This window comes from Rousettus aegyptiacus, unplaced genomic scaffold (assembly GCF_014176215.1).
Source record: "Rousettus aegyptiacus isolate mRouAeg1 unplaced genomic scaffold, mRouAeg1.p scaffold_m13_p_3, whole genome shotgun sequence".
In the NCBI taxonomy this organism is placed as follows: Eukaryota; Metazoa; Chordata; class Mammalia; order Chiroptera; family Pteropodidae; genus Rousettus; species Rousettus aegyptiacus.
The window spans coordinates 19782602-19808144 of NW_023416306.1; the positions used below are offsets into that span (position 1 = coordinate 19782602).

At 44.0% G+C, this 25543-nt stretch overlaps 1 protein-coding gene across 8 annotated transcripts in view; it reads right to left on the minus strand.

Annotated features, from left to right (window-relative positions):
* The window catches only part of PALM2AKAP2 (PALM2 and AKAP2 fusion), a 399047-nt gene that overhangs the window by 279760 nt on the left and 93744 nt on the right, over positions 1 to 25543 (minus strand). For 4 of the 8 annotated variants that reach the window (XM_036239052.1, XM_016129981.2, XM_016129979.2 and 1 more), the window contains exon 2: positions 21155 to 21200. In XM_036239052.1, the coding sequence (XP_036094945.1) occupies positions 21155 to 21200 (46 nt within the window). Of the gene's footprint in view, positions 1 to 4122; positions 4261 to 21154; positions 21201 to 25543 lie in introns of those variants that run through there. The other 4 variants (XM_016129983.2, XM_036239053.1, XM_016129982.2 and 1 more) reach the window with 2 other exon arrangements.

Below are 25543 nucleotides of genomic sequence, written 5' to 3' on the forward strand. Positions count from 1 at the left end.
TGAAAAATGAAGGGGTAAACAACCAAGTTCTATGACTTCGGCATTAGAATGATAAGCTGCTATTGGGCATGTAAATATTATTTTGGAGGAAGAAGCTATTGAAATGCAGAGCCATTCAAATCCAGACTGATAGTACAGCTTGGAGTTAATTAACTGAACTGCAATCGAGTATAAACTGAATTTTAAAATATAATCAAAATATGTAGATGATACTATTTCGAACCCGCTGCGATGCCATCCATGCTGACTATCTTATTTCCTTGATGCCACGCTCCGTTTCATGAAAGAAGCTGCGGGAGGTTGTGATGTATTTTCTCCAGTGATGTGGTGACACAGACTAACACCCAGGCAGGTGAAGATTTCTGCTTCACTCGGGGAAAAGCAGGAAACTGGGCTCCATTCTAAAGCCCCCGGGAAAACAATCCAAGTGGCTTTGAGAACAGCAATGCCACAACTCAGCCACCCAATTCAGCTGTCAGAGCCCCATGGGGAGCTGTCTCTTTCTGGCGCTGCCTGGGAGAAGGTGGGGCTTCAAGGGGTGGCCAGAAAAGCTGTTATATGACTGTCTTTGATTTTTTTGTTTTTTTTTTTTTGGATTCTATGGGCTTGTTCTGGGACACAGCCATGTACATCCAAGTTCCAAAGAGTATATTTATGGCCGTTGCCTTTGTTTAGACATCCGATAACCTCATTTACTTTTTTTAACTGCCAAGAAGCACATATCCATCAAATGCAGACACTAAGAATCTCCAAGCCACTGTCTCCATTTCCTTCCCCCATCATGTCTACTCCAGGAGGGTGAGCATGTTGATGCTAAGTTGCTCTTGTGCCTCTGCATCCTTCCGGTGCTGCTAACAGACACACTGCAGTTCCCTCAGCACCTGCATCGAGTTGTTGACCTGATGAGAGGGACTGGGTGGGGTGTGTCTCATTGCAGGGCTTTGTGAAGCTGTCCAGGTTTCTAATCCTTGCTTGGCAAATCATCAGCATTTCAGGAGTTGAGTTCAAATCATGTTCAAGGTAGCCCTCGTTCTGGCTTAGAGTCAAATGATTTTGAGGGCGTCAGAGCTTATATAACACACATGCCTAGAAATAAGGCTCAACAAGATACCAGCATGGAGAGGGCTGCCGTTTGCCAGAAGGTACCCAGTCTGGGCAACAGCAGTTTGATTCCGGCTCTGCCCTGACCTTTGGCCTCAGTTCTGATAATCAGATTTCAGAGTGAGTCTTGCCTTACTCTTACCCATCCATTCCGGGAGCCGGGAGCCCTGACCCCCAAGCCCAGGCCTCTGGCTGAGGTCTTGCACCCTGCTGACAGACCTCCAAAGTGCTGATCTGAACTTGCTTTTTTCCTTTTAAAGTGGAGAGAAAGGTTTATTTTTATCGAATGTTCTCTGTGTTGGTGATCCATACATGCTACCTTCCGTCCATTTCAATGATTCAACCCCGTTGCACCTCAATTATCTAGAATCTTAAAGAAATCACGGTAGCCTCCACGTTTCTAAGCAACAAGTTTCTAGTACTATGTCATGATGTTCTGGTTTTAGATCTTGACCGTGGACTCCTCCTACGCTGATTGCTATTTCATCCCGCTGCATGGCTGGGCCCTTGGTCCTCCCTTTGCCACCACCCTGGACATTCACTTTCCCTTTCTCTTGTCCGAGCTTGCTTTTAAGGAGTTCCTCTCTCCCACTGGGACCTCCAGCCACAGCTGGTGCTATACTTTTAGGACAATGGGCTTGCCTTCTGAGCTAACTTTTCACAGCCATTGAGGTGGATAGAGCATGTTCCCTCAGAGTCTACCCTGTTATCTTGCTTTCTTAGCCTGCCCGCCACATACCCCGACCCCACCTCACCAGCCTGCTATAATTAATCAGACTAGGCTACTTGAAAGCTTTCCTGCTATAAACAGCCTGAGTACTTAGGATTCATTTCTCTCATCTCTCACTCATCACCACAGACACTGACACATAAGCCAACTGTCCATTTCAAAGCTTTGGGTCCTAAAATGTCATTCTCCCCTCCAAGGCAGGAAGAATCCCCTATTAAAGAATACAGAGTCTCTACTGACTGCAGAAGGAAACTGTATTGAATGCTCTATTTCTCACTAGTGTTTAGGAAATAAAAGATTATAAATAGATCAGTAGGCATCAACATCAACAACAAATTCTCTAGACTTAAAGGTTCCATTCTGAGCAAATGCAAAGATAAAACTGAGATGACAGATAGGCTTTTATGTCACGTACTAATGCTGCTCAGTTGGTCACAATAGCTACCAAGGGCACTGTGTTAAGAAGGATCCTGAGGCCAGATCTGAGCTGTGCAGGAAATAATTCCATGATCAATTAATAATACACAGGACCAAAAAGTGGCAAGCAGCACATGAGCCACTTATCTGCCAAACCTGGGGTAGTCATTTGCATGGGCTTTAGAGCCAGATCTGAGTTTGAATCTGGACTCAGCTACCAGGCCCTAGGATAGTGTTTAACCTTCCTTAAGTTATCATGTCCTTGCCTATTACAGTGATAACAATAAAGATGTTCCTGTTACACTTGTGCAAAGCACTTACCCTAATGCATAGTATGTATGAAACACCCAATAAACAAGCACTCTTATATTAGCTCTTTAGCTCTTAAGTCAGTTCTCAAATGTAAATGCCTTGAAATATGCTCGTCTGACTCAAAGGTTTGTTTATGTTGATTCCCAACCTCTTTTCAAATCAATAAACCTTGGGCTGGTGTGTAGGAGGCTCTGAGTAACATTCAGCTGATGATAAATACAGCATTTCTGCCCAGCAATCTCTTCACCAATAGCACACTCTGCACTGGCAGGCGGTGGGGACTCTGAGTGGTTCGAGACTGAATTCTCAGCTTTCCCTAAAAATAAGCTCAAAGACTGAGTCACCCCTTTATTCCCAGGCTCCTCTGGAAGTTGAACAGGATGTCACAATATCCAGAAATAGCCTCCACATTCCAACCCCAAACTGGCTTCCATCAGCTCCAAGGCTTTTGGTCGAAGTTGGTTAAGACGCTTCTTCTGGGTTTCAGTATAGAAAGAACAATTTCAGTGATCTTAAAGCTAAAGGTGACTACTATATGGAAGAATAAGAGAGGCCACCTAAGAATAGACCAGCACTGGCAGTGATGGGGCCCTAAGCCGGCACCTGGGGACCTGGAGCAGCTCCAGCCTCATCTTGCTGTCAGAGCAGTCTCCGATAAACCAACGGTCTTCAGTGGCTCCCACCACCCACTGGACCAAGTCCTGGCCCCCCACCTGGTACACCTGGCCTGCCATGACCCAGTACCCCCTACCCTCCTAGCCTCATTTCTCGGGGTGCTTCAGTGATACTCAACTCCTTGTGGTTTCCTGACACTGCTCCGCTCCTTTACAAGCCTGTGCCTTTCTCCACACTGCTCCCTTGGCCTAAAACTTCAAACAAAGAATATTCTCATCTCAGCCATGGTTTTTGGGCTTAGGCTACTTTTTGTCCCCTCAGGGAGGGATGGACCCTGGAGCAAGGCAAGGGGCTCAGTGAGCCTTTGAGACTCAGGCTGCATGATGCACACTGTGGGGACCCAGAGGAGAAATGATGGATGGCAGAACAGGTATGTTGGAGGCAAAGAAAGAGAGTAAGCATAGAGGCACAGATGCTGTAGCCCTGTGTGAGCACAAATTACTTAGCTGAGCTTCCGTTTTCTCTGAAATGAAATGCAGAAAAAAATACTCGTCCTGCTCATTGATGCCCCAAGAAGGTGATGGAAGTGAAAGCATTCTGTAAACTCTGAAGAGCTGTGAACCCACTAGGAATGTTTTTGTTCATTATTGGTGGTGAGTAGGGGGACAACACAGGCAGCCCCGGTGTTGGCGAAGTGGACATCCTGAGCTTCTGCGATGTAGTTTGCAGCTTTTCTGCTGGTTTTAACTGGCTTTCAGGGGGAGGGCATGCTTAGCTGTCTTCAGCACACCTTCGTGTGAAATGCTCTTCTGGGCCTTTCCGGATAAAAGGCTTTGACAGGAGACAGAGGGCTATGGAAACTGAGGGTCATGGGTGCTAAAAGGAAGTCAGTGTGAAGAAAGGGCAGAGGTTTGAGGCATTAATGGCAAATGGCAACCACTACTTACAGGTCCCTGGGCCATTTCCTTTGGATACAATTTTCACTGCCATAGCCGGAAGCAGAGTCGAGTGCAAATGGCCATCACTGTGAGATGTAGGTGCCCCCTACAGAATGCAGGGATCTTGTTACAGGTTGAACTGTGTCCCTCGGAAAAAAAAAGATATATTGAAGTCCCAATCCCCGGCACCTCTGAATGTGATGTTATTTGGAGACAGGGTCTTTACAGAGATCATCGAGTTAAAAGTATGTCATTAGGGTGGCTCGAATCCAATATGACTGGTGTCCTTATGAAAAGAGGGGATGTGGACACAGAGATACACACGTAGAAGATGAGGTGGAAAAACACACATGGGAAAAGGCATCCCTCTACCAGCCAAGGAGAGGTCTGGGGCAGATTCTTCCCGGCAGCCCTCAGGACGAAACCAGTCCTGCCGGCACCCCGACCTGTGCCTTCCGGCCTTCAGAACTGTGAGACAACAAACTGCTGTTGTTTAAGCCGCCGAGTTTGTGGCACTGTTATGACAGCCCGAGGAAACTGGTACAGATCTTTTATAGAATAATCCAGGGGAGGAAAGAACTGGGGAACCCGCAAGAGTCCAAACTGGGTAGATCACTGATGTGCTCATTCGGTGAAAACCACAGGCGCTCATCCCACACCACATGTTGGAGAACCTGGTAATCTTTGTCAGAGGGAATAAAATTAGAGATACCGCATTTTTGTTGTTTTTATTATGGAATTCACGTGTAGCAATAAGTAATCCCCAGGCTGCCTGGTTCATATGCATGCCCCCTCCCTGGTGGTCCACAGCAAGGTATGCCATTGGGACAGTAATGGCTTCTGCAGAGCTGCTCATGGCAGGTTCATGTGGTAGGGTTATTGCTGGTCAAAGGCCCTGCCGCCCCTATGGCTGCTGCTTCTGAGGTCACCATGGGTGTCCAGCCCTCTCTCTACCTCAGAGAAGACAATCTCACAATCTCACCCTGTAGACCTCCAGGAACCGGGCAAACCAGACTGAACGCTTGTGCTCGGACTGGAAATACTGGATGCTCTCCATGCAGGGGGGGGGGGGGAGGCATCAAGAGTGGACTGAGCTCAAGCGCATTCCAAGCGTCCAAACGGCAGCCCCAGAGAAAAAGGATGCAGTTGGCAAAGGACAGTTTCAATGCAACAAGCATTCAACGAGCATCTATGATGTGCCAACTTCTCTCTTTGTAAGCTCAGAGGAACCCTAAGATGGGACTTGAGGCTACCCTTCCTTTGCTAAGTTGAGTGAGAACTTACATAGTAGCCAAAGGGCACAGCCCAGATGGGAGAGCTTAGATGGAAAGGAATATGGAAGAGGAATCTGGAGAAATTTGCTAGGGGAGATCCCCAAGGAGGTGATAGTGGGGTAGCGTCAAGCGAAGGATGGGAGGGAGACTTTAAAGCAGGGGCATGGTTAAGAGAGAAATCAGGGAGCCCAGAGATAAGCCAGAATCCAGGACGTCTAGTTAAAGGTGATTTTCACTAACCTCTAGCTGAAATTTAGCATCATCTTCAGTTATGAACATAAGCACAAGCCTCAGAAATATCACTGGCACCCATGACTTTGTCATAAGTAGAAATGGTGGGTATTTTCATATCATTTTACTGGATAGTTGTGAGTGATTACTTGAAATATCACTTATGTTCATCAATTATTTGAAATTGGAGAATGTATCAGAACTGTCACTAAATTATATTTAATACAATAACAAAGTAGCACATCTATTCTCTATCACAATTTTCTAATATTTTGCTGACTGGATTTCAGCATAATCATTATCTTTTAATCCTATTTTATTTTGTGTATATAAGCATTATTCTAAGTCCACAAGACTGCAAAGGGCTCCAAGATACAAAACGGGTTAAAGTCATTGTTTAAGTTTACTGAATAGGCTTTACACTATGCAAGGCATGACGCCGTGATACCATGGAAGGCAGCGAATAGGCAATGATAGAAATGACACGGTCCTTGTCCTCCAGAAGCTTATAACCAGGAGGAGCAGAGAGACAGGAAGTTATCATCTTTGTCCCTCTCCTTTTGCTTCCTGCTGCTTAGTTTCATCAAACCAACTACAGCGTCTCCCCTCGCCCATATGGCAACTCTGCAGGATTTAGAAAAGACACTGCTTCCTCAAGACAACTTTCTGAAACCCGCGGAAAATCGCTCTAACACGTACAAGGAAGCCACAGTGGCCCTGTGTGAATGGGGTAGTTACGACCCCAGGCAAAGGCCTGACTGTAATGCAGAAATATTGGGTAAGAAGGTTCCTTACACACACAGCAGCTCCCTCACCGCCTGCACACGAAAGGCAGCTTTAATCTCTCATGGTATTCTCCCCCCAAAACCCAAAGGCAGCTTCAGAGATCTTCCCAAGTCAGTACTATGGATGGCCGCTACCCAGTAGTCAGAGTTGACACAAGAGATGAAAACCATTTGCCATTCCAGGCTCGAGGCTTTATCCTTTTTTGAGAAACTTGTATTTTCATTGGAGATGCTAGAAAATAAAAAAAGCCTTCAAGGCTTAAAAGAAAGAATCCCTAAGGAATCCCTAAAGATGAAAGCCAACACTTAAAGCAATGAATCTCTAATGCTGAATGTATGGGAAATACATCTGGTCAGGTCACCCTTATGTCCTATTATGTCAGTGGTTCTCAAAGGGTTTATTTTGTCCCCAAGGGAACATCTGGCAATGTTTGGAGACATTTTTCATGGTCATGAAGGGTCATGGGGGATGCTATTGGCATCCTAGGGATACTGCTAAACATCCTACAATGCGCAGAACAGCCTTCCACAGCGAAGAATCACCTGGTCCAACATGTCAATCGTGCCATGACTGAGAAACCCTACACTAAATGGTTGGCTTCTATTCTCCAAGCAGCTGCTAGAAGTAGCCTAGAGAATTAAAGGCTCAGGTGTATGTAAGACCAGAAGGGCAAAAGCCATCCATCTGCAGAATGAGCAACCATGAGCGTCCACGCTGCTGCTCACTCCAGCACATTCTTGTGGCCAGCCTGAGAACTGTATTAATCATTTTTTAACCTGATTTCACAATTACGGCTCTATCTCCCCCAAACCTTGAGCAATTTGAAAATATTTACTAAGGCACCAAAGTTCTTTTGGAATTTTCCAGGTGACAGGAATCCAAATTGCAGCTGGCCCTTTTGAACAAGAAAGGGAAAGGGGCAGAGAGGAGACACTCAATGATTCAGAGGCCAGAGTGGACTCTGCGACCATTGGTCATCAGCAGCTTTTACCTGATGCTCACTTCATTTTCATATGAAGGCACTGGCCCTGTGGGTTCCATGAGGTTCCTGACCCTCAGTGATGGGCTCATGAATGACAGACAGCTGGCCAGAAGCCCCTCTTTGCTGGCTTCTTGTGCAGACTCAGGAAATGTGGTGGGTGTGTTCTCTGACTCCCGTTCTGACACTTGGACCCTTAAAATCCCCAGGAGAGCAGGATGAGTGTTCTGGCAATTTCTGGGTATAAGAAAAATGATCTGGAGTATCAGCAGTGTTTTTCCTCTACGCTCTTAGTCCCTGTCAATAGAAATAATGGTTTTAAATGTAATGACTTATTTTTAGATGAGCCAAACCATTATGTCTAAGAGATTGGATTTTCTGGTTTTCAAAAGAAAACAACCTGTAGTTGGCTTATATAGCAAGGATGTAACAAGAAAATTCTACAGCAGCAAAACCCCCATGCAAACTCCTTTGTAAATATAAGCTTCCCATCATGGCAGCCCCGAAAACAGTGAAAAAAGATCTCTGAGATACTTTACTGTTCTGACTGCGAGTAACAAGACAATAGCTACTTCTTCAGCTAAAAGATTCACAGCTACTTCTTCAGCTAAAAGATTCCTAGAGCCTCAATGGCAAATAAAACCACAGAAGATATGCTATCTAGGGCAAAGGCTGGCGAAGTTTTTCTATAAAGGGTCAGACGGTACATATGTTAGGCTTTGTAGGCCATGTGGTCTTTGTTAAAAATACTCAATTCTGTTGTTGTCACATGAAATCATCCACAGATGACACACAAATGAATGGGAATGGCTGTGTTCCAATAAAACTTTATCTGTAGACACTGAAATCTGAATTTCATATAATTTTTTTTTCCAGCCATTTATAAATATAACAACCATGCATTGCTCACGGGCTATTGTTTGCCAGCCCTTGGTCTAGACAGCAAATTGGAGTTTCCATTTGTTCTTAATTCTGAAGCTGCTATATAAAATTGATTTTCTTTTTTGTCTCCTTGTGATTCTGAGATCACACTAGTCACATTGATAAATGGGGGGAAAAAAATGAGACAAATAAATCAACCATCATAGCACCCTCCACCAAAATATCCAGGCTGGTTATGATCTGGTTGTTACCACTGTGTTACTCATTCACGACATGCCACAAGGCCCCATCTTGCTCAGTGCAGTATGAGATATATGGCTTGCTGAAGGCCAGTATTCCAGTGATATTTTTAAACTTACCCAGTGTGAACAATCTCCTTGTTTAGTCTTTGCAGATTTATATTATTCCAAGGTTTGGCCAAGGGAAGGGGGTGGAGGGGAGCTGGCAAATGTACCAATTTCTGAAATCCAGTTATGCTCCTCCCTAAAATGCACATGAGGCCACTTGTTATTCTCCTGAAAGGATATGTCTAGTGGTCACATTTTCTGAAAACACATCAATATACCAAGGAGATACTCCTGTCCTTCCAATACATGCTCTATCTCCCCACAAACATGTTACAATTTAAAACCAATGAGTACTTTCACAATCACAATGGAAGAAGGAAGCACAGACAGAGAAAAAGTGGGTTCTGAATACAGTCGTGAAGGCAGGATGTATGTTAAGGGGCTGAGCCTGCCAGATACAATACAGGATGTCCAGTTAAATCCGAATTTCAGATAAATAACAAATGATTTTTTAGTATAAAAAGTTTGTTCCATATAACAACTGGCATCCTACATTTTTAGTTGCTAAATGTGATAATCCTGATAGAGGACAGTGAAAAAAGGTGCTTGGATAGAGCGAAAAGTATTTATTGGGGAAAAACAAGAAGAATTTGTTATAATTATGGGAGGGGTACTCATTATGAAACGGTTACCCACCAAAGACTGGGAACCCCAGTTCTCTTTTCTGGCTAACCCTCCCATCCCTAACTGATCCTCAGAACCCTTGAAGTCGGGGTGCAAGGTAGGGCCAACCAGAACTACTTACATTTTAGTGTTTGACAGGGTTTAGAAAACAGTGCTTCCTGGGGGCGTTCCTGGGGCTGACGGAACTGTTCTGCATCATGGAGGTTACACAACTCTACACGTGTTAAAATTCAGAGACGTGTGCATCAAAAGGTCACTTTTGCTCTATGGTAATCAATTTTTTTTAAAGACTGCCTTCAGTTGCTCCTTCTTACAAAGAATTCACAAAGTTCATTCAGTATGCTGCATAATAACTGATTTAAGCAGCAGCCCTGACACTCACCCAAGACTATGGTTTTCTTACAGGGTCCCCATCCCCATAGCAAGGGCTCTCAATGGGCTTCTGGCAGGCTCATCCACCAATCTGCCCAACTTGCCTAAACGTATCTCAATCTCATGTAGCTTCGAGCTATAACACTACCATTCCATCACCTCAGCATACTACGACTGGCTTTTCAATTAACTAAAAATATACTGTGAAAGGCAGAAATGGAAAACTGGTGGCTCAGGGTGGGGGCTGGGGTAGAGGGATGGGGAAGGGATCCTGCCCACGCTGTGTTAAAATCTCGTTATGTTTGGTTTGGCCCACAAAGTGTTTAAATCGTTACGAACATTTAAACATCAACAGGCATCCTTCAAAAGCAAGATTTCCAGGTTCTTTTGAAAGAGGAGAAGGTCTTGGGCTTGCATTCCCTCAAAGCATCAGTCGGCTGGCATGGAATGCTGCCTGCCCCCTGAGGATCCTGCCTTCTCCTGGTCCCAAAAGCTCAGCCACAGCACCGGCCTGGTACCTGGGCATATATTATGGTATTTTATGCTTAATATAAGGAGTTCGGAAGGGCATCTGGCACACGGGAAGCTCTTGGGAACAGGGAGACCTTTCCCTCCTAATGTTACAAAAAGCTACAGGATGAAGTTCCCATCTTTGACTTGCTCTCTGAGCTCTGGCATGCCTTGTCCCCCTCTAGGGCAGATGTCCCACTCCTGTTCCTACACTGCTCAGCCATTCTGCTCCCAGCTGTTCTCTGTGGACCTAGGCTTAGAGCACATGGAAAGCTGAAATCATCCACAGGCAGTAGCAGTGACATGTCAAGACAGAGCGATGAGGATGGGAAGGGGAGAGAGAAGAGAGTAATTGAGCAATTGAAATTACTTTCACCTTTGCCTCTTCTGCTCTGTGTTGTCAGAGCCAGTGCTTTCTCTTCATTCTCCCCTATCAGATCCAATGCTGCCTGGAAATTTATCATTCTCACTCCAGTGTGAATAAGGAAGGATGGAGAGGGGGCTGGTCAGGCTACTGGAGTCTTGTTTCTCGTAGTTGGTAGGATCCGAGGGTATATTCTACAGCCAGCCTGCAGGGCCCATCCGGAATTCTGACCCATCTCCACGAGACTTACTCCACCTATTGTTAAATATCCTTCAGGTTTTGTCCAGAGTTTTATTTGATGAACAGCACTAAATATTGAACACATCTGCCCAGGTGTCACTGTTGACGAGGCTGCCTGCATATTGGATGAAGGGCTCGTCACTATCCTACAGTGTGTGGTTGCTTGTCCTAAGTAGCATAACTTCCTTTCACGGCCACACACATTAGCCGTGACCTTTTAGATCTTCTCATTTTTTTAATTAATCATTTTTTTCAGCTTTATTGAGGTAATTTGACAAATAAAAATTGTATATTTACAGTGCACAGTATGCTGTTTTGATATACATATACATTGTGAAATGATTACCACAATCAAACTAATTAACACACCCACCACCTTACACAGCTGCCATTTCTTTGTGTGTCATGAGAACACTTGAGAATTACTCTCTTGGCAAATTTCAAATATATAATACATTATTATTAACTATAATCACCATGCTCCACATTAGGTCTCCAGAATTTATTCATCCTATAACTGAAAGTTGTCCCCTTTAACCAATCTCTCCTATTTTCTCCCACCTCCCAGCCTCTGGTAATGACCATTCTATGTTCCTATAAGTTAAACTTTTTTTTAGATTCCACATATAAGTGAGATCATATGATATTTATCTTCCTGCATCTGGCTTATTTCACTTAACATAATGCCAACATCAAGGTAGATTCATGTTGTCACAAATGACAGAATTTCCTTTTTTTAAGGCTGAATAATATTCCACATTTTCTTTATCCAGTCATCTGGCAATGAACACTCTGTTTCACATCTTGGCCACTGTGAATAATGCTGCAATGAATGCAGGAATATAGATATTGTTCCCAGACAGTGATTTTATTTCTTTTGGATATACCCAGAAGGAGGATTGCTGGATCATATGGTAGTTCTATTGTTTTCCACCTTTCAGATCTTATATGTCTCACAGCCCCACTAGGGCAAGGAAATTTTTGAACCACTTCACACCCCAATAGAGGTAGCAAGTATTAATTACCAGCTCAAGCTGACAAATCAGGCCATAGAAACTCAGATGAAGGGTTAATATCCAAAAATACGTAAGGAACTCACACAACTTAACACAAGAAAAGCCAACATTAAAAAAGGGACAGAGGACCTGAAGAGACATTTCTCCAAAGAAGACATACAGACATATGCAAATTAAATCCACAGTGAGATATCACCTCGCACCTATCAGAAGGGCTGGCATCAGTAAATCAACAAACAACAAGGGTTGGCCAGGATGTGGAGAAAAGGGAACCCTCGTGCACTGTTGGTGAGGTTATAAACTGATGCAGTCACTATGGAAAACGGATTGGTGCTGTTTTAAAAAATTAAAACTAGAACTACCAAAAGACCCAACAATTCCACTTCTGGGTATTTAATCGAAGAAATCCAAAACATTAATTTGAAAAGATATATGTACCCCTATGTTCATTGCAGCATTATTTACAATAGCCAAGATAGGGAAGCAATCTAAGTGTCCATCAATGGGTAAATGGATAAAGAAGAGGTGGTACATATAAAAATGGAATATTACTCAGCCATAAAAAAGAATGAAATCTTACCATTTGTGAAAAGATGATGGACGCAGAGGGTATTATGCTAAGTGATATAAAACAGACAGAGAAAGACAAATACTATATGACTTACTTATATGTGGAATCTAAAAATCACAATAAATGAATAAACAAAACAGAAATAAATTCATAGATACAGAAAATAAATTGGTGGTCACCAGGTGGGAGGTGGGTTGGGAGGGTGGGTAAATAAAGTGAAAGAGATTAAGAAGTACAAATTGACAGTTATTAAAATAGTCTCAGAGATGTAAAGTACAGCAGAGGGAATGTAATCAGTAATACCGTAGTAACTATGTATGGTGCCATATGGATGCTAGGCTTATCGGAGTGATCACTGCATAAGGTATATAAATATCTAATTATTATGTTGTACAATTGAAACTAATATATATCAACTGTAATTGGGAAAAAAAATAAGCAAAGCAAGATAGAGCCAGAGCCATTAGCATAGTTTCCCACTGTCTTAGGAGAAGGGAAAGATAAAAACTAAAGACTGAAAAGTTAACACTGAAACTGGAAGAAATCTTAATATTCTTTTAAATATTAGATTTTAGAATTTTAAGTCTTAATTTCAAGGGATTGTAGCAGCTTCCATAGAAGAGCAATAAAAGAGAGGGAAAAAAAAAAAAAGACCAACAGGGAGGCTGGGGGAAGCCACCGGATTGACTCCACATCTCTCAGCCAAGAGACACCTCTCGTTGACTCCAGTCTGTCTGTCACATCACAGGTGAGGAGGCATGGAAGCTACCACAGGTGCCCAAATCTTGAAGTCCCATGTGGTATTTATTTGCCTCAGAGTTGCTGGCATTATCGCTCAAAGTCAGAGAAAGAAGATCCCCTGCCTACCACCAAAGGGGTTAAATTTTCAAGCATGTTTTTGCTTAACGATAACATTTTTTTTTTATAAACCTCAATGTTTTAAGTTTCAGCCCTGAATTTAAAAATAAAGTGAAAACTCAGATGACTGGTTATAATTTAGTAGGTTTGGGGGGCGGGGGGGAATCCCACCCACCTAGAATAGTAAGGAAACCAGTATAATTCAGTAAAAAAAGTAAAGGCAGGTTTTACAAATGCCTTGAAGACATTTGGTAAAGCAGGGACTGCCAAGATCCTAGAAACCCGCAGGGTAATGAAATAGGCTGCCTATGGGGAAATGATGGGCGGGAAGATGTGCTCTGACATCTGGCCCAGACCCTTTCATCTACAGCTGGAGCTTTTAACTTGGGGGAGCATGTGGCTTTTCTTTCCCCTTCCATCTTACGCAAGGGAAAGGTACCAGATTCTCTATTCCTGTCTTCTAAGTTTAGATGGTGCTACAGAAGCACTGATACCAGAGTCAATATAAGCCCAAAGCATTTTTAATATATGTTCAGGCATCACGGAAAGAAGCTATAGGCTTGTCTCTATCTGTTTCTGTGTGTGTATTTAATAATCTCCTTTTGAAGATTTTTATTCAACATGAGACTAATGAAAAAGACTGACATAATAATAAACCAAGGACACATGTAGTATGTGCCACTCCACACAAACCTCCACTCCTGCTGGCATTTCCTGTCAGAAATGGGTCTCAGATGTGTGAGATGCATCCAACCCCACGGCCCTCATGTGTGAAACTCACTCTGTGAAGTACCCCATGCTACACAGCCATCGCCCACAGTCCATCCACGTTTTCTTAGACCTCATCCTGCACAGTGCTGCCTCTGTGCTTCATGTTTTAAGACAGATTAGAGTCTCGGTGAGGCTGAATCTTTCTGAAAATGAAGGGTTGGCTCAAACAATGGATGCTACAGATAAGGGTGAGGGAAGCCAGTTATGGCATCTTTGCAAGAATAAACTCCTCTTTCATATGCCAATGACAAGTCATGTTTGTGTACATGCAGACCTTCTGTGGAGAATCATTGACCAGCATTAAGTAAACGAACCTCAGTTGCTGCCCATCCGGGCATCCTGCTACAGTTGCCCACGTGAGAAGCAGCTGCATTGAAAAATCAGTGACCGCAAACTGGAGCAGCTGCCACCAGACTTGATCTACTAGGGGACTTCTCCATCTAGTGTCATATATGTATCATGCAGAGGGCCTCTCACTGCAGTGCTGGATACCTGCTCTACTGCATGATCTCAGCTCTACTTCTTGTCACTGAGATGCCCCTAAGTCCTCCTCAAGTGAATCTGACTGCCCATAGTTTTGATCAGCCACCCCCAAGCATGCCCTTCAAACAGGTATCTTTAAGTGATCACCAGACAGAAATTTCACTTTATTTAAATAGATTAAAGCAAGTACTCAAGACAAAGACCTCCTCTTGGTCAGCTGCTTGATGCGAGAGGAACACGACTCCATCCCTTTAAAACTGAGCTATGTTTAGGCTTTCACTAATTAAGACTGAATTCATCTTGTATTCTATGTCACCTCTTCATAAAATACACACTTCACAAAGCCCTGGGCATGTCACAATGGGCATATGGCACTTATCAAGACCCAAGCCATAAGCTCCCTTTACCATTGGTTTTTTTCTACCACTTCATTAGGGCTTCTCAGCATGTAGGCCCCCAGAAAGGCAGCTGCAGCTGGAAATGGCTCTCCTGGGAACTTGTTAGAAATGCAGATCCTCAGGCCCCACCCCAGACCAACTGACTCAAACACTCCAGGTTGGGCCTAGCCATCTATGTTTTAAAGAGCCCTCCAGGTGATCTTAATGCACTAAAGTTTGAGAATCACTCCATTTCTTCCAAAACTCTATGATCAATGGCAGTTTCTCCTATTATTGGAAGTCCTGAGCCCAGCTGTGTATTACTTGAGGCTGATAATAAACTGAAACCATCTCAAACACTCTGTACGACATATATGATAGGCTCGGATTTGCATATCTTGTTCTTAAAGATTCTTCTATAATAACAGGAATTTCCCAATTCAAGGTACTGACCTTTTTTAAAAATTTTTCTGTTAATTTTGAGTTAGCAATACCTACTCGGATGGGAGTATTCTGAGTTGCAATAATGTTAGCAATTGAAAGGAGCTCATGTAGTATCAAAAGATATAGCAAATGTGCACTGTTTTTCCAATGAATCAAACATTTGGACACCAAACTCCCAAAGCCCTGGTGAAAATACAGTCTGATGCTGTAACATCATGAAAGTTCAAGGCGTGCTGGGGGTACCATCTCACAGCATCTTTATGAAATCCACGTAAGTCAAGCATCAGGAAAATGCATTGTAAAGTTCAAGTTCCACTCATATCTGGAGGTCACAAAAAGTCAACCTGTTGACCAAAAGGAATTTTGTTGTGTCCATGAATTTTTTAAAAGTTTATAAACTCATCGATAAATGGGAGATCTCACATTTTTAAAAAGCAGATCTCTGGCTTCTCTTGAAAATGAGCTGATGTGACAACGTAGGCCCCACGTTCTCATGTGGTATAAGTTATCTATATCTAAACTGAGAAATAGCATCTGCTCTCCAGGTCCTCACAATTTCCCACTAGGTCTGTGTCACTCATTTATGTTATATGCTGGCCCCTGGAGGCTTTTGAGTTTGCAGCTCCTGCCCATTATAAACAATCCTTTTCATTGTTGTTACTATTCTCATGTGGTTACCATATTCATCTGAGATTTCTGTTTGGCAAAAATGTTGAGGCGAATAGACTTCACCTTTCTCTCTTTGTGTCCATTTTCTGTGTAAAGATGCATGAATTATGATTTGTTGATTCACTTATTATAAATACAACACTTTTGCTGCATGTTTTCTGTATCCTTGTTCTGGGCATCGCCCCTGAAATTGCTCAAATAACCTTCACAGCAAGTCCATGAGGTGGGTAAAACCACTATCCGCATCCTACAGATGAGGAAACCAAGGGACAGCAGGGTCGTACAGATACTAATAGAACTGTCAAAACTTGAGCCAAGGCTCCTGGACACCAGAATGCATCCTGATAACTTTCCAGACTGTACGAGGCACTGAGACCACTGTCTACGTGTGTCAACGTGTGCCAAGCCTTACTGTCAAGTTAAGTCGATAAACGTCTCCAAAAGGGATCAGCGATGAAGGGTAGGTAATTCACAGGACCAACAATGGGGGTCCCAGAAGCATTGGGTAGCCACGCAGAAATGGAGAAACACCTCTATTGAGCCCTGGTTTGCCTCTAAATATTAACAAGTCATAACCCACAAAGTCCCCGAGTTGGCTTTTTAATGATGACTGCTATATTTTTCAGGGCACTTGCCAGAGCAGCTGCTCTTTGTCCCAAGAGGTTAAAGCCTGAACTACTCAGAGGTACAAAAAGCAGCCCGAGAGGTATATGACCGCTGTGCATGTTTGCACAAGGCCAGTCTTGGCACTCCTGCACCCAGCAATGACTCCGAATGGGCCCACGGTGTCACCTATCTGCTGCGTAGCCCTACGGATTCAGCTGGGGTGACCCCTCCCTCAGCATCAATGTCCTGAGCAAACCATTTTTTTAGACCTTGAGTTGGAATTTTAGAAGCAGGCAGCATCTGTGCCTGGAGATAATAAGACCTGCCCCAAACAGCTTAGAATTAAGGTAACGTGCAGGTTTTTGTGAATTGTGAAGTGCTTACTAATGCAAAAGATCATTTTTACTATTCTGCAGAGTGGGTTCTTATTAAATGACAAAATTCCCCAAAGACCAGCTGTGGGTGGGATTGGCATTTCATATTTCAGCACGTATAAACACATTTATATTCGTCCCTGGTGCTGGCCTGAGGCCCTGTCTATAAGGCTCTGAGGCCTTTCGCTCGAGACCACTTCTGCAACATTCAGTAATCTTCACAGATGCCCAAGGAAGGCTCTCTTCCTGATGGCTAGGCAGACATGACAACATCCTCCCCCAGAGCGGATTTCTGTTTGGAGACACAGTGGCTTCTTCCCCAGGGGAATGTTACTCATTCAGTTACAGCTTACATCAGGGGTTTCCATGCCCCAAAACTCGGCTTGGAAGACTCTCCAAAGGATGTGGGCCTCCTGGTTTGTCTCGGACTTTCCCAGTGCTACTGAGTCAGTCCGTCATGGGCTCGCATTGACACTGCTAGAACCACATGCTCAGCGTGGTCATGGGAAAAGCCCGACATGTTGCCACCATCCGGGGCGGGGAGGGGCAGATCGGGGTGAGAGTCAATACAAGGGCTCCAGTTCCCTGCAGTGTGGGTTCAGATCCTGGCTTTGACACTATTAATGTTGGAGTTTTCATCTATAAACTGTGGGTACTACCATAGGGGTTCCTACCTCATCAGCTTGTTATTAGGATTGACATAATGGGTGTAAAAGGAACGTCTGTCTTATTACTGAGTTTGTGCCTTTATCTGCTGACTTCTTCATGCTTTTGGTTTTGCCTTTCTCATCCTAACTATTCCAAATAAATAATAAACTAACAACAAACAAATACATGCTGCTGTTATTGGGAAGCTTATAATTTTATATTTTATTTTATCTAATCTTCGGGACTTGCTCAAATGCCTCCTCTCTGGGGGAGAGTCCGCGACTCCTTGAGCTTAGTTGACATGCCCCACACGTGTGCCCATTTGCGCCAGTGCTCCTGGCACTGTACAGTAAGTGTGTATGCGATTTTCTATTCCCTCCATTAGACTATTAATAACTTATGGTTTTAAAAGAAAAGCATGTCACACAGTGCCTTGAATAATGCTCAGTAAATGGCAACCGTATTATTATTCCCTGGAATTATTAGTCACATTCATTCTGCTACAGAGGCATTTTGCTGTCTTCTAAAATTACACTTTGGGAGTGTCCCTACAGACGAAAGGAGCACCCGAGAACAGAGACAGTGGTCAAAGATAGACCTGTGCTGATTTTGGTGGGAAACAGGATGGGATTCATCTCTGCCCATCTATTGGTCTCTGGACTCAATTGGAAGATTCAAGTAAAGTGCCATAGTTTCTACATATTTCATTCTCTTTGGGAAAAAAAGCCCACAGATGATCATATGACAAGTGTCCTGGGTTGTAAGACCCTTCAAAACAGGCATGCAAAAAGCAAAATTTCCCTCTGGTGGCTGAAACTTAGGGACACTGACTTTTTGGTGATGTCAGAACCTTGTCAGAGGCAGCATTCTGTAAATACGTGCTGAATGAATGGATGGATCAATCCTCAGGTGACATCTCTGCACCTGTGTCTGAAGCAGCTAGAGGAAGTGACACTGGGCAGAGCCCTGGCCTTCAGTCAGAGTTTTTAAAAAAGGCTATTTCCACTTCAGACATGTTGCTGCTAACCCCCATAGGACAAGGCAGCAGTGTAGACAGGAATTGGGGCTTTGCCTCAACAACATCCTATGGTAACTGTCTGCCAGGTACTTCGCCTACATCAGATCTAAACCTTGCAACCAGTCCATGAGAGAAAACTCATGAGCCCATTTTTTAGATGAAGGAACTGAGAGCCAGACTAAGCATGCTCAAGACCCTGCTGACTGGAATCCCAGTCCATCCGCTCCTCTCCTCCTGGAGAGGAGCCCAAGTCAATGAAAAGGTGAGGACTTGTTCTTTTCCTCCCTAACATTTCTAGAGAGATTTCAGGGATGCTAGGCTCTGAGGACAGGCTTGTGAGCTCCTCAGGGACCCCCTGAAAACTCTAGGAAGGTGACAGTGAGAGGAGAGTGTATGCTAGGTCAAAGCCAGGCACAGAACTAATTACTGATGTCACATTCCCCCCGCCCCCTTCCCGTCTCTTGATTTTCTTTCTTTCTCTCTCTCTCTTTTTCTTTTCTTTTCTCTTGTCTTCTCTTTTCTTTTCTTTTCTCTCTCCTTCCTTCCTTCCTTTCTTCCTTCCTTCCTTCCTTCCTTCCTTCCTTCCTTCCTTCCTTCCTTCCTTCCTCTCTCTTTCGTTCGTTCTTTCTTTCTTTCTTTTCTTTCTTTCTTTCTTTTTCTTTTTCTTTCTTTTTCTTTCTTTCCTTTCTTTCTCTCCCTCTCTCTCTCTCTCCTTCTCTCTTTCTTTCTATCTCGCCCTCTCTCTTTCTCTCTCTCACACACACATATACCCACACATAGTGACATGTTCATGAGACTCATCAACATCCTCCCACATACACAGGACACACTCAATTCCATAAGTGAATAAGCACAAGTATTTGCATTTATTCTCACACCCTCAAGAGAAATCCAAAATGACTAGCTAGATCTGTCTTGGAAATCCACTTGGTTCTTGTTGGGATTATCCAGTCTCATTGGAAAGGGATGACCCCAGTGTTAGCTGCTGCTGGCTCCATGTTCAGAAAGCAAGTCCTTTCATGGGGCTCAGCTGTTCCTCAGGCATCCAGTAAAGCTGGTCATGCAAAGGCAGAAAATGTGACAACTGTTGGAAATCTTCAGTAGCAGCCCATGGGATCAACTGAACATTCTTTGGAGCAGGCACTTCACGGACGGTTAAAGCAGCCTATTATTCAGTTTATATAAAACACCCATCAGCTACATGGCACCAATAACTGAATATCTCCATTCTCATCAGGTTCAAGACACACTGGCCACTAACAGTAGAAGCCATAAACAACTTCATTATCCATCAAAATACCCATGCACAGAGGGAAAGGGAAAGAAAAGAAAAAACAGCCTTCCTGAGTTCTGTGGACCAGAACTCAAAGACTGTTCGATAGGCAAATCACAGTATTTCAACACTGCCAACAAACTCTCTCTCTCGCTTCAGTGGTAAAATCTCCAAGACATTTAAGAAGAGTTTGATAAAGACGATATCATAGCCACAGAGACCACATCAAATACTTCTTTAAAAAAGAAGGGCCTGTATACATTTTTCCTAATCTGTCCAAAGGGTTTTCAAAACACTTTCATGTGATTTGCTTCCAAAACATTGCACACTATTTCTCCAACAAATTTACATGTGTTTCTAGGGAACTCCTGGACAAAAAAAAAAAAAAAAAAAAAAGTACTTAAGTAGAAAAATGTCTGGAGAGTCCTGTATTCCAATATGTTAAGAGACCTTTTCTTTTAATTGTTATTATTTCATATAGCTGCAGTAATCATTCCCTCATCTGCAAAGGAAATATATAATCCAGCTGTGGTGGCTCCAGTAAAAATACCACATCTGGGGATCATTGGCACCACTGTGGTAAGATTGCTCAAATCTAGGCAGTCTCAGAGGCTTCTCTTTTTTACCAAGATGCACATGAGTACACTTTCCTGAAAGCGCATATAAACTTTGCCAAAACTGGTTGCTCCTTTGTATGTTGAAAACAGGTTTTCATATTATCCACACCGATAAGAAAAGGCTCTCTTAGAATATCAGTGCCAGGACTCAGGTGTTATAAGAAGTCCCCAGACCCCTCCAGGGTGGTGGCTTGTACCAGTGCCCTTGTCAATATCAAATAGAACAGGGAAAATTAACACTCCAGCTGGTTTCTGGGAGGAGGTTCTACCGCGTGGCTGGCCGGAGAGCTGACTGCTGGTTTTCCACTTAGAGAATCGGCTTCCGCAGAGAGGATGGCAGCCACCGTTCTGGTCACCAATCTCTCTGTTCTCCAGTGTATGAAGTCAGAGGTGTTACTGAGCATCGGGTGATAATATTCCAAGAATCGCCCTCCATACGTCTGTTTAGTCTTTCCCCAAAGCCCAGTAGCAAGCATCTTATTTCTAAGCCAATTTTCCACATTCAAATCCCCAGCCCAAAGCGCGCCCTGGGGGTTTCAATCTACAGACCTATAAAAGAAAAAGCAGCATAGCTGAGCCCTGACAGACTTTTATCCCCAAAACATATGTCCCGCGGCTACTGTGCTGGAATGTCGACGGCAGAAACACTTCGGGTCCCTTTCCATTCCAGACAATAGAGCAAGAAAATAAAATGAAAGTGGACTTACTGCTATGGCTTGCAGCCTTTCCTTGTGCAATTCCGCCTCTGCCATCCTGGAGAAGGGCACACAGGGAGGGGAAAGAAGAAAGAAAAACAAACACACGCTGTAGTCACCCAAGGAAATTGATGGGCACCCCGGGGGGCTCTGCTAGAATCCCAGGGAGAGCCGAGAGGAGGTCGGGATCCGCTCCGGGGGTGGCGGGCAGAGCTGCGCGCGCGGCTGGCTCGCCCGGCTGGCTGGCCCGGGCTCAGCCTCTGGCCCCCGCCCGCCCGGCCGCCTGGCTGCGCCCCAGCGCCGCCGCTAACTGCATCTCCCCGCCGCCGCCAGCCGCGCCAGTCAGGAACGTGGGCCGCCGGCGGCCGCTGGGAGGGCGCGCTGGCCTCGTGCTCGTTCTCCGCCCTGACGTCTCCGCGCCTCGCTCCGCCCCTGGGGTGTGCGGGACCCGCGGATGCGGGCCCCGGAGGCCCTGGGCGGGCAAGAGGCGGCCGGACTGCTGTCAGGAAGGTGTGGGGGTCCTCAAGGTGCGGACAGGCAGCGTGCGTACGGGTGGACACCAGGGGCGCCGGCGCTCGGCTGTCGCGCCTGGGTGGACACGCGCTCTCTGGGGTCCAAGAAAAATGAGGTGGCGCCTCCGCAGAGTTAATGTCAACCGAGGGAGCTCTGGCAGAAAGAGGGGAGCCCTTTGCACATGCCGTTATGTGCCAGCCGTGGCCACCGAGTGTTCTGGCTGCCTTCTAGCTCATTCCTGGTGCTCGGGCTCCACGTGGGGGCATTTTCAATAGGGAAGGGTTGCCTTGCCCACTTGCCTTAGATGGATGGGCCCTCAAACATCAAGGCTGCCAGCCAAGGTATACCTCAAAACAAGTCACCCCTCTGTGAGGCCAAATGTGGCTTAGACAGCAGAGAGTTTGTAGTCCCGAATGCTTGGCTAGGCTGAGTTTGACAACTTCCATATTAGCTGTGAAACCTTGGGCAACTCACTTAACCATTCTGAACCTCAGTTTCCTCATCTGAAAAATGGAGGATCACGATGGCTACCCTCACACAGCTGTAGTCAGTAATGAATGAGAAAAAGTATATAAAGGTGCTTTGTAAAGGGCAATCTGTTCTGTCATTACGCTGTGATGTTCTGAGCTAAAATTCTTTGAGGGTCTTTATTTCAATGTAGTCTCTAAAAGGGAAAATAGGATCTGGTCACTAAAATACTCCCCCTCTTCTTTACTGAAACAGATGCTACAGTGCATCTCTTGTGATAGGCCTTGGGCAAGATATGAGAAATGGATATGACCAGTTCAGAAGGAAATAAATACTAAAAACAAACAAAATACTTCTTAACATTCAGGAGGGACCTGCTAGAATCCCCAATTCATAAACAAACTTTCCTTTAAAAAATGAAAAACACCAAAAACAAAACAAACCAAAGTCAATGTGTCCTTTTTAGATACTTGATGCTTTAAATGCAGGACGTAAGAAGGCATTTTAAAAGGTATGTACATCAAATATCCCCAGATCTCCCCTTTCTGGGCAAATTCTTAAAATTCAACTAAATTGCCTTTTTCAACTTTCATGGAGGTTTGACCTGTCATTTGATGAGCAATACTACTCTGCCCAAAGACCAAAACAGTCACCAAAACAATTTTACTGATTGCTTTCCCTTCCTTTTCGTAACAGGTCTAGGTAGAGCTGTTTTTTGGCATAAACCCAAGCCAATGCCAGATTTGACAATCCCAATTCAGTATACCAAGGACTTCTACCTCTAGCAAAGACCCATCACTGTCTTCAAACCCTTTATTTCCTCTTCATTTCCAGCACCAGCTCTGGCAGTACAAGTCCTTTGATGTGTGTTTGCTCACACATAAACAAAGCTGTTATTACTTCAGTGGAGTGACTGTGTACCTAATAGGAATAGAGAATAACAAGATGAAGCAAGGCCAGAGAGGCTGAGAGACTTGGCCAGAGAGGCTGAGAGTCACAGAGGTAGGATCTAAACTCAGGTCAGACTCTGCATGCAGAACCCTTGTTCTTAATTCTCGGCACCAGGCTCAGCCAGTGAGATGGAGATGGGGTAGGCTCCAGTAATAAACATGTGAACAGGAAATGGTTTTTTTAGCCAGCCACATAGATACTAAAAAGCAATAGAGGAGCCCAACAATATGAGTGGACTTAATATCACTGAACTGTACCCTTAAAAGTGGTTTGGTTGGTAAATTGTATGTTATGTATATTTTACCACAATAAATTTTTTAAAAGGAGTCATAGAAGGGGAGATGGGGTGGGAGAAGGTCTTGAACACTCTTTGAAAGTAACCAGTTGGAAAGATCTGAAATTCACAATAGAAGAATCAGGATTGGTAACACATCACTGGGTGTCATTTACTTTGAGGGCATAGCTAAAGAAATGGGAATGGCCAGGGTGAGAAAACAGAACAAGAGGAGATAGCCCACAAAGGAGGCTGAGAATATATCACCTGAGAAGTAGAAGGAAAACTCAGGAGGGATGTAGTTACCAAAAGCCGCAACAGGAAGAATAGGGTTTTCAACAGAGTCAGATGCTTCTGAGAAGTCAAGGACACAGACTAAGAAGAGGCCATTAGCTTGGGTAGTTGGGAAGCCATGGGCAACACTGGAAGAGTATTATGTGTGTGGAGGATGAACCTGGAAAAGATTACAGAGTTGAGAATGAGTGAAAGGTGGAGAAGAAGCATCCATAGGTACAACCCACTCCTTTCAAATCTTTGGATGTGAAAAATGAAGGAGTGGGGGCGGGAGGACAGGAAGGTGGTCTATGGGAAGCATGGTCGAGTTGAAGGGTTATTAGGTCAGGTGAGACTTGAATGCGTTTCAGGGTCAAAGGGAATTGGGCTTCAGGGAAGGGAAGTTAAAGACGCAATCAAAGGGAAGGTAAGTATTAGGTGTCACATTAGACCAAACGACCTCCACATGAGCACTGGTGGCTAGTTTAGCCTTAGAAAGGAGAAATCATGAAGCAGGACAAGAGGATGGAGTGGGTAAAGACAAGAAGAAAATTTGAGTTGAAGGAGAGAGAAGTTGGTAGTGAGCGTGCATTGGATGGCCTAGTTCTTCCAGCCGATGGAAAGGTCATTGGTTGAGACTGACGGCATGGCAGAAGAGGGGCTTCGGGAAAATAGAAATGGTTTGTAAAGAAGCTGTGGAAATGGGAAAATCTAAAACATGTTTCCCAACCAATAGTATACATCTTAATCTCCTGGGGCACCTCTCTCTGAATACATGTACAGAATTAAATTTCTATAGCGTGAGATAGAGGTTAGGGATGGGTTTAGACCCATTGTACAAACTGAGTTTACTAGAGATAGACAAAAAACTCATGACCAATTGTGCATACTTCCTCAGTGGTTTTTAACTAGCTGAGATGCATGATATGCAGTGATTGTGTTTATCCAGTGTTGAGGATTGTCAAAGCAGGTTTAGCAAAATTCAAAGAAGAGAAGAAATTCAGAATGCTGGACCCTGGGGTTTGGCCAGCTGGAAGTGTAGCAGATTCTTTCATAAATTTTGGCTGCCCAATTTGTGAATCCCTTTTCATCTTTGGGGAATTCCCATATTATGAGCCACATTAAGTCAGAGCCACCTTCTATCCTAGAATTGGCAGATGCCAGACACTTGCTTCTCCAGATCCCTCAGAACCTATGACATAGCATGCAACCTAGGCTTAGTCAGGCATGTGCACCTGCCAAAGATCTGGAAGACACAGCATTAGAGAATTCTTTCAGGTTGGCAGCTCACCTTTGGTCCTGCCCGTTGCCCTAGCCTCCTTCTCAAGCCTTCCCAACTATTCCATGAGCTACTTTAATATACTTTCACTTTGTGCCTTCTCTGGTCCTATCAATTGGAATCAGTTTCGTTGCTTGTGACTAAGATTCCTAAGTGACACAGAAGGCATGTGAAGGCATGTGAAATGAGCGAACACTTCCCCCAAGGGCAAAGGGAAAACATTGTCTCTTAGTCCATTGTTTTCTCCCCTCAAATCTCTAATTTTAACATTTTAAAATCACTGAACCCATTACAAACACAGACATTTATAACCAAATTATGCCATTTCTTTCATAAACTGTTATCGTGCAGCTATTCTATATCAGACATTAGGCTATGGCTTGGTATTACAAAGAATTCACAGTCTATTACAAAGAATTCATACTGATGACTTTTTGCCTTCTGCACATACAAAATCTGGAAAGATCTATTACAATGGTGCAAAATGCATGTAACAAATCACTGGTTCTTGCTGGGACATTAAATTGTGTTGCATAAGCACTACCCGTATTGTTTAATGGTTCTTCTGATAGATGCTGCATTGCAAAGCATTGTACAGAGAGAATAGAGAATGCTAGATTTGCAAAATAGATGTTTAGTTAAT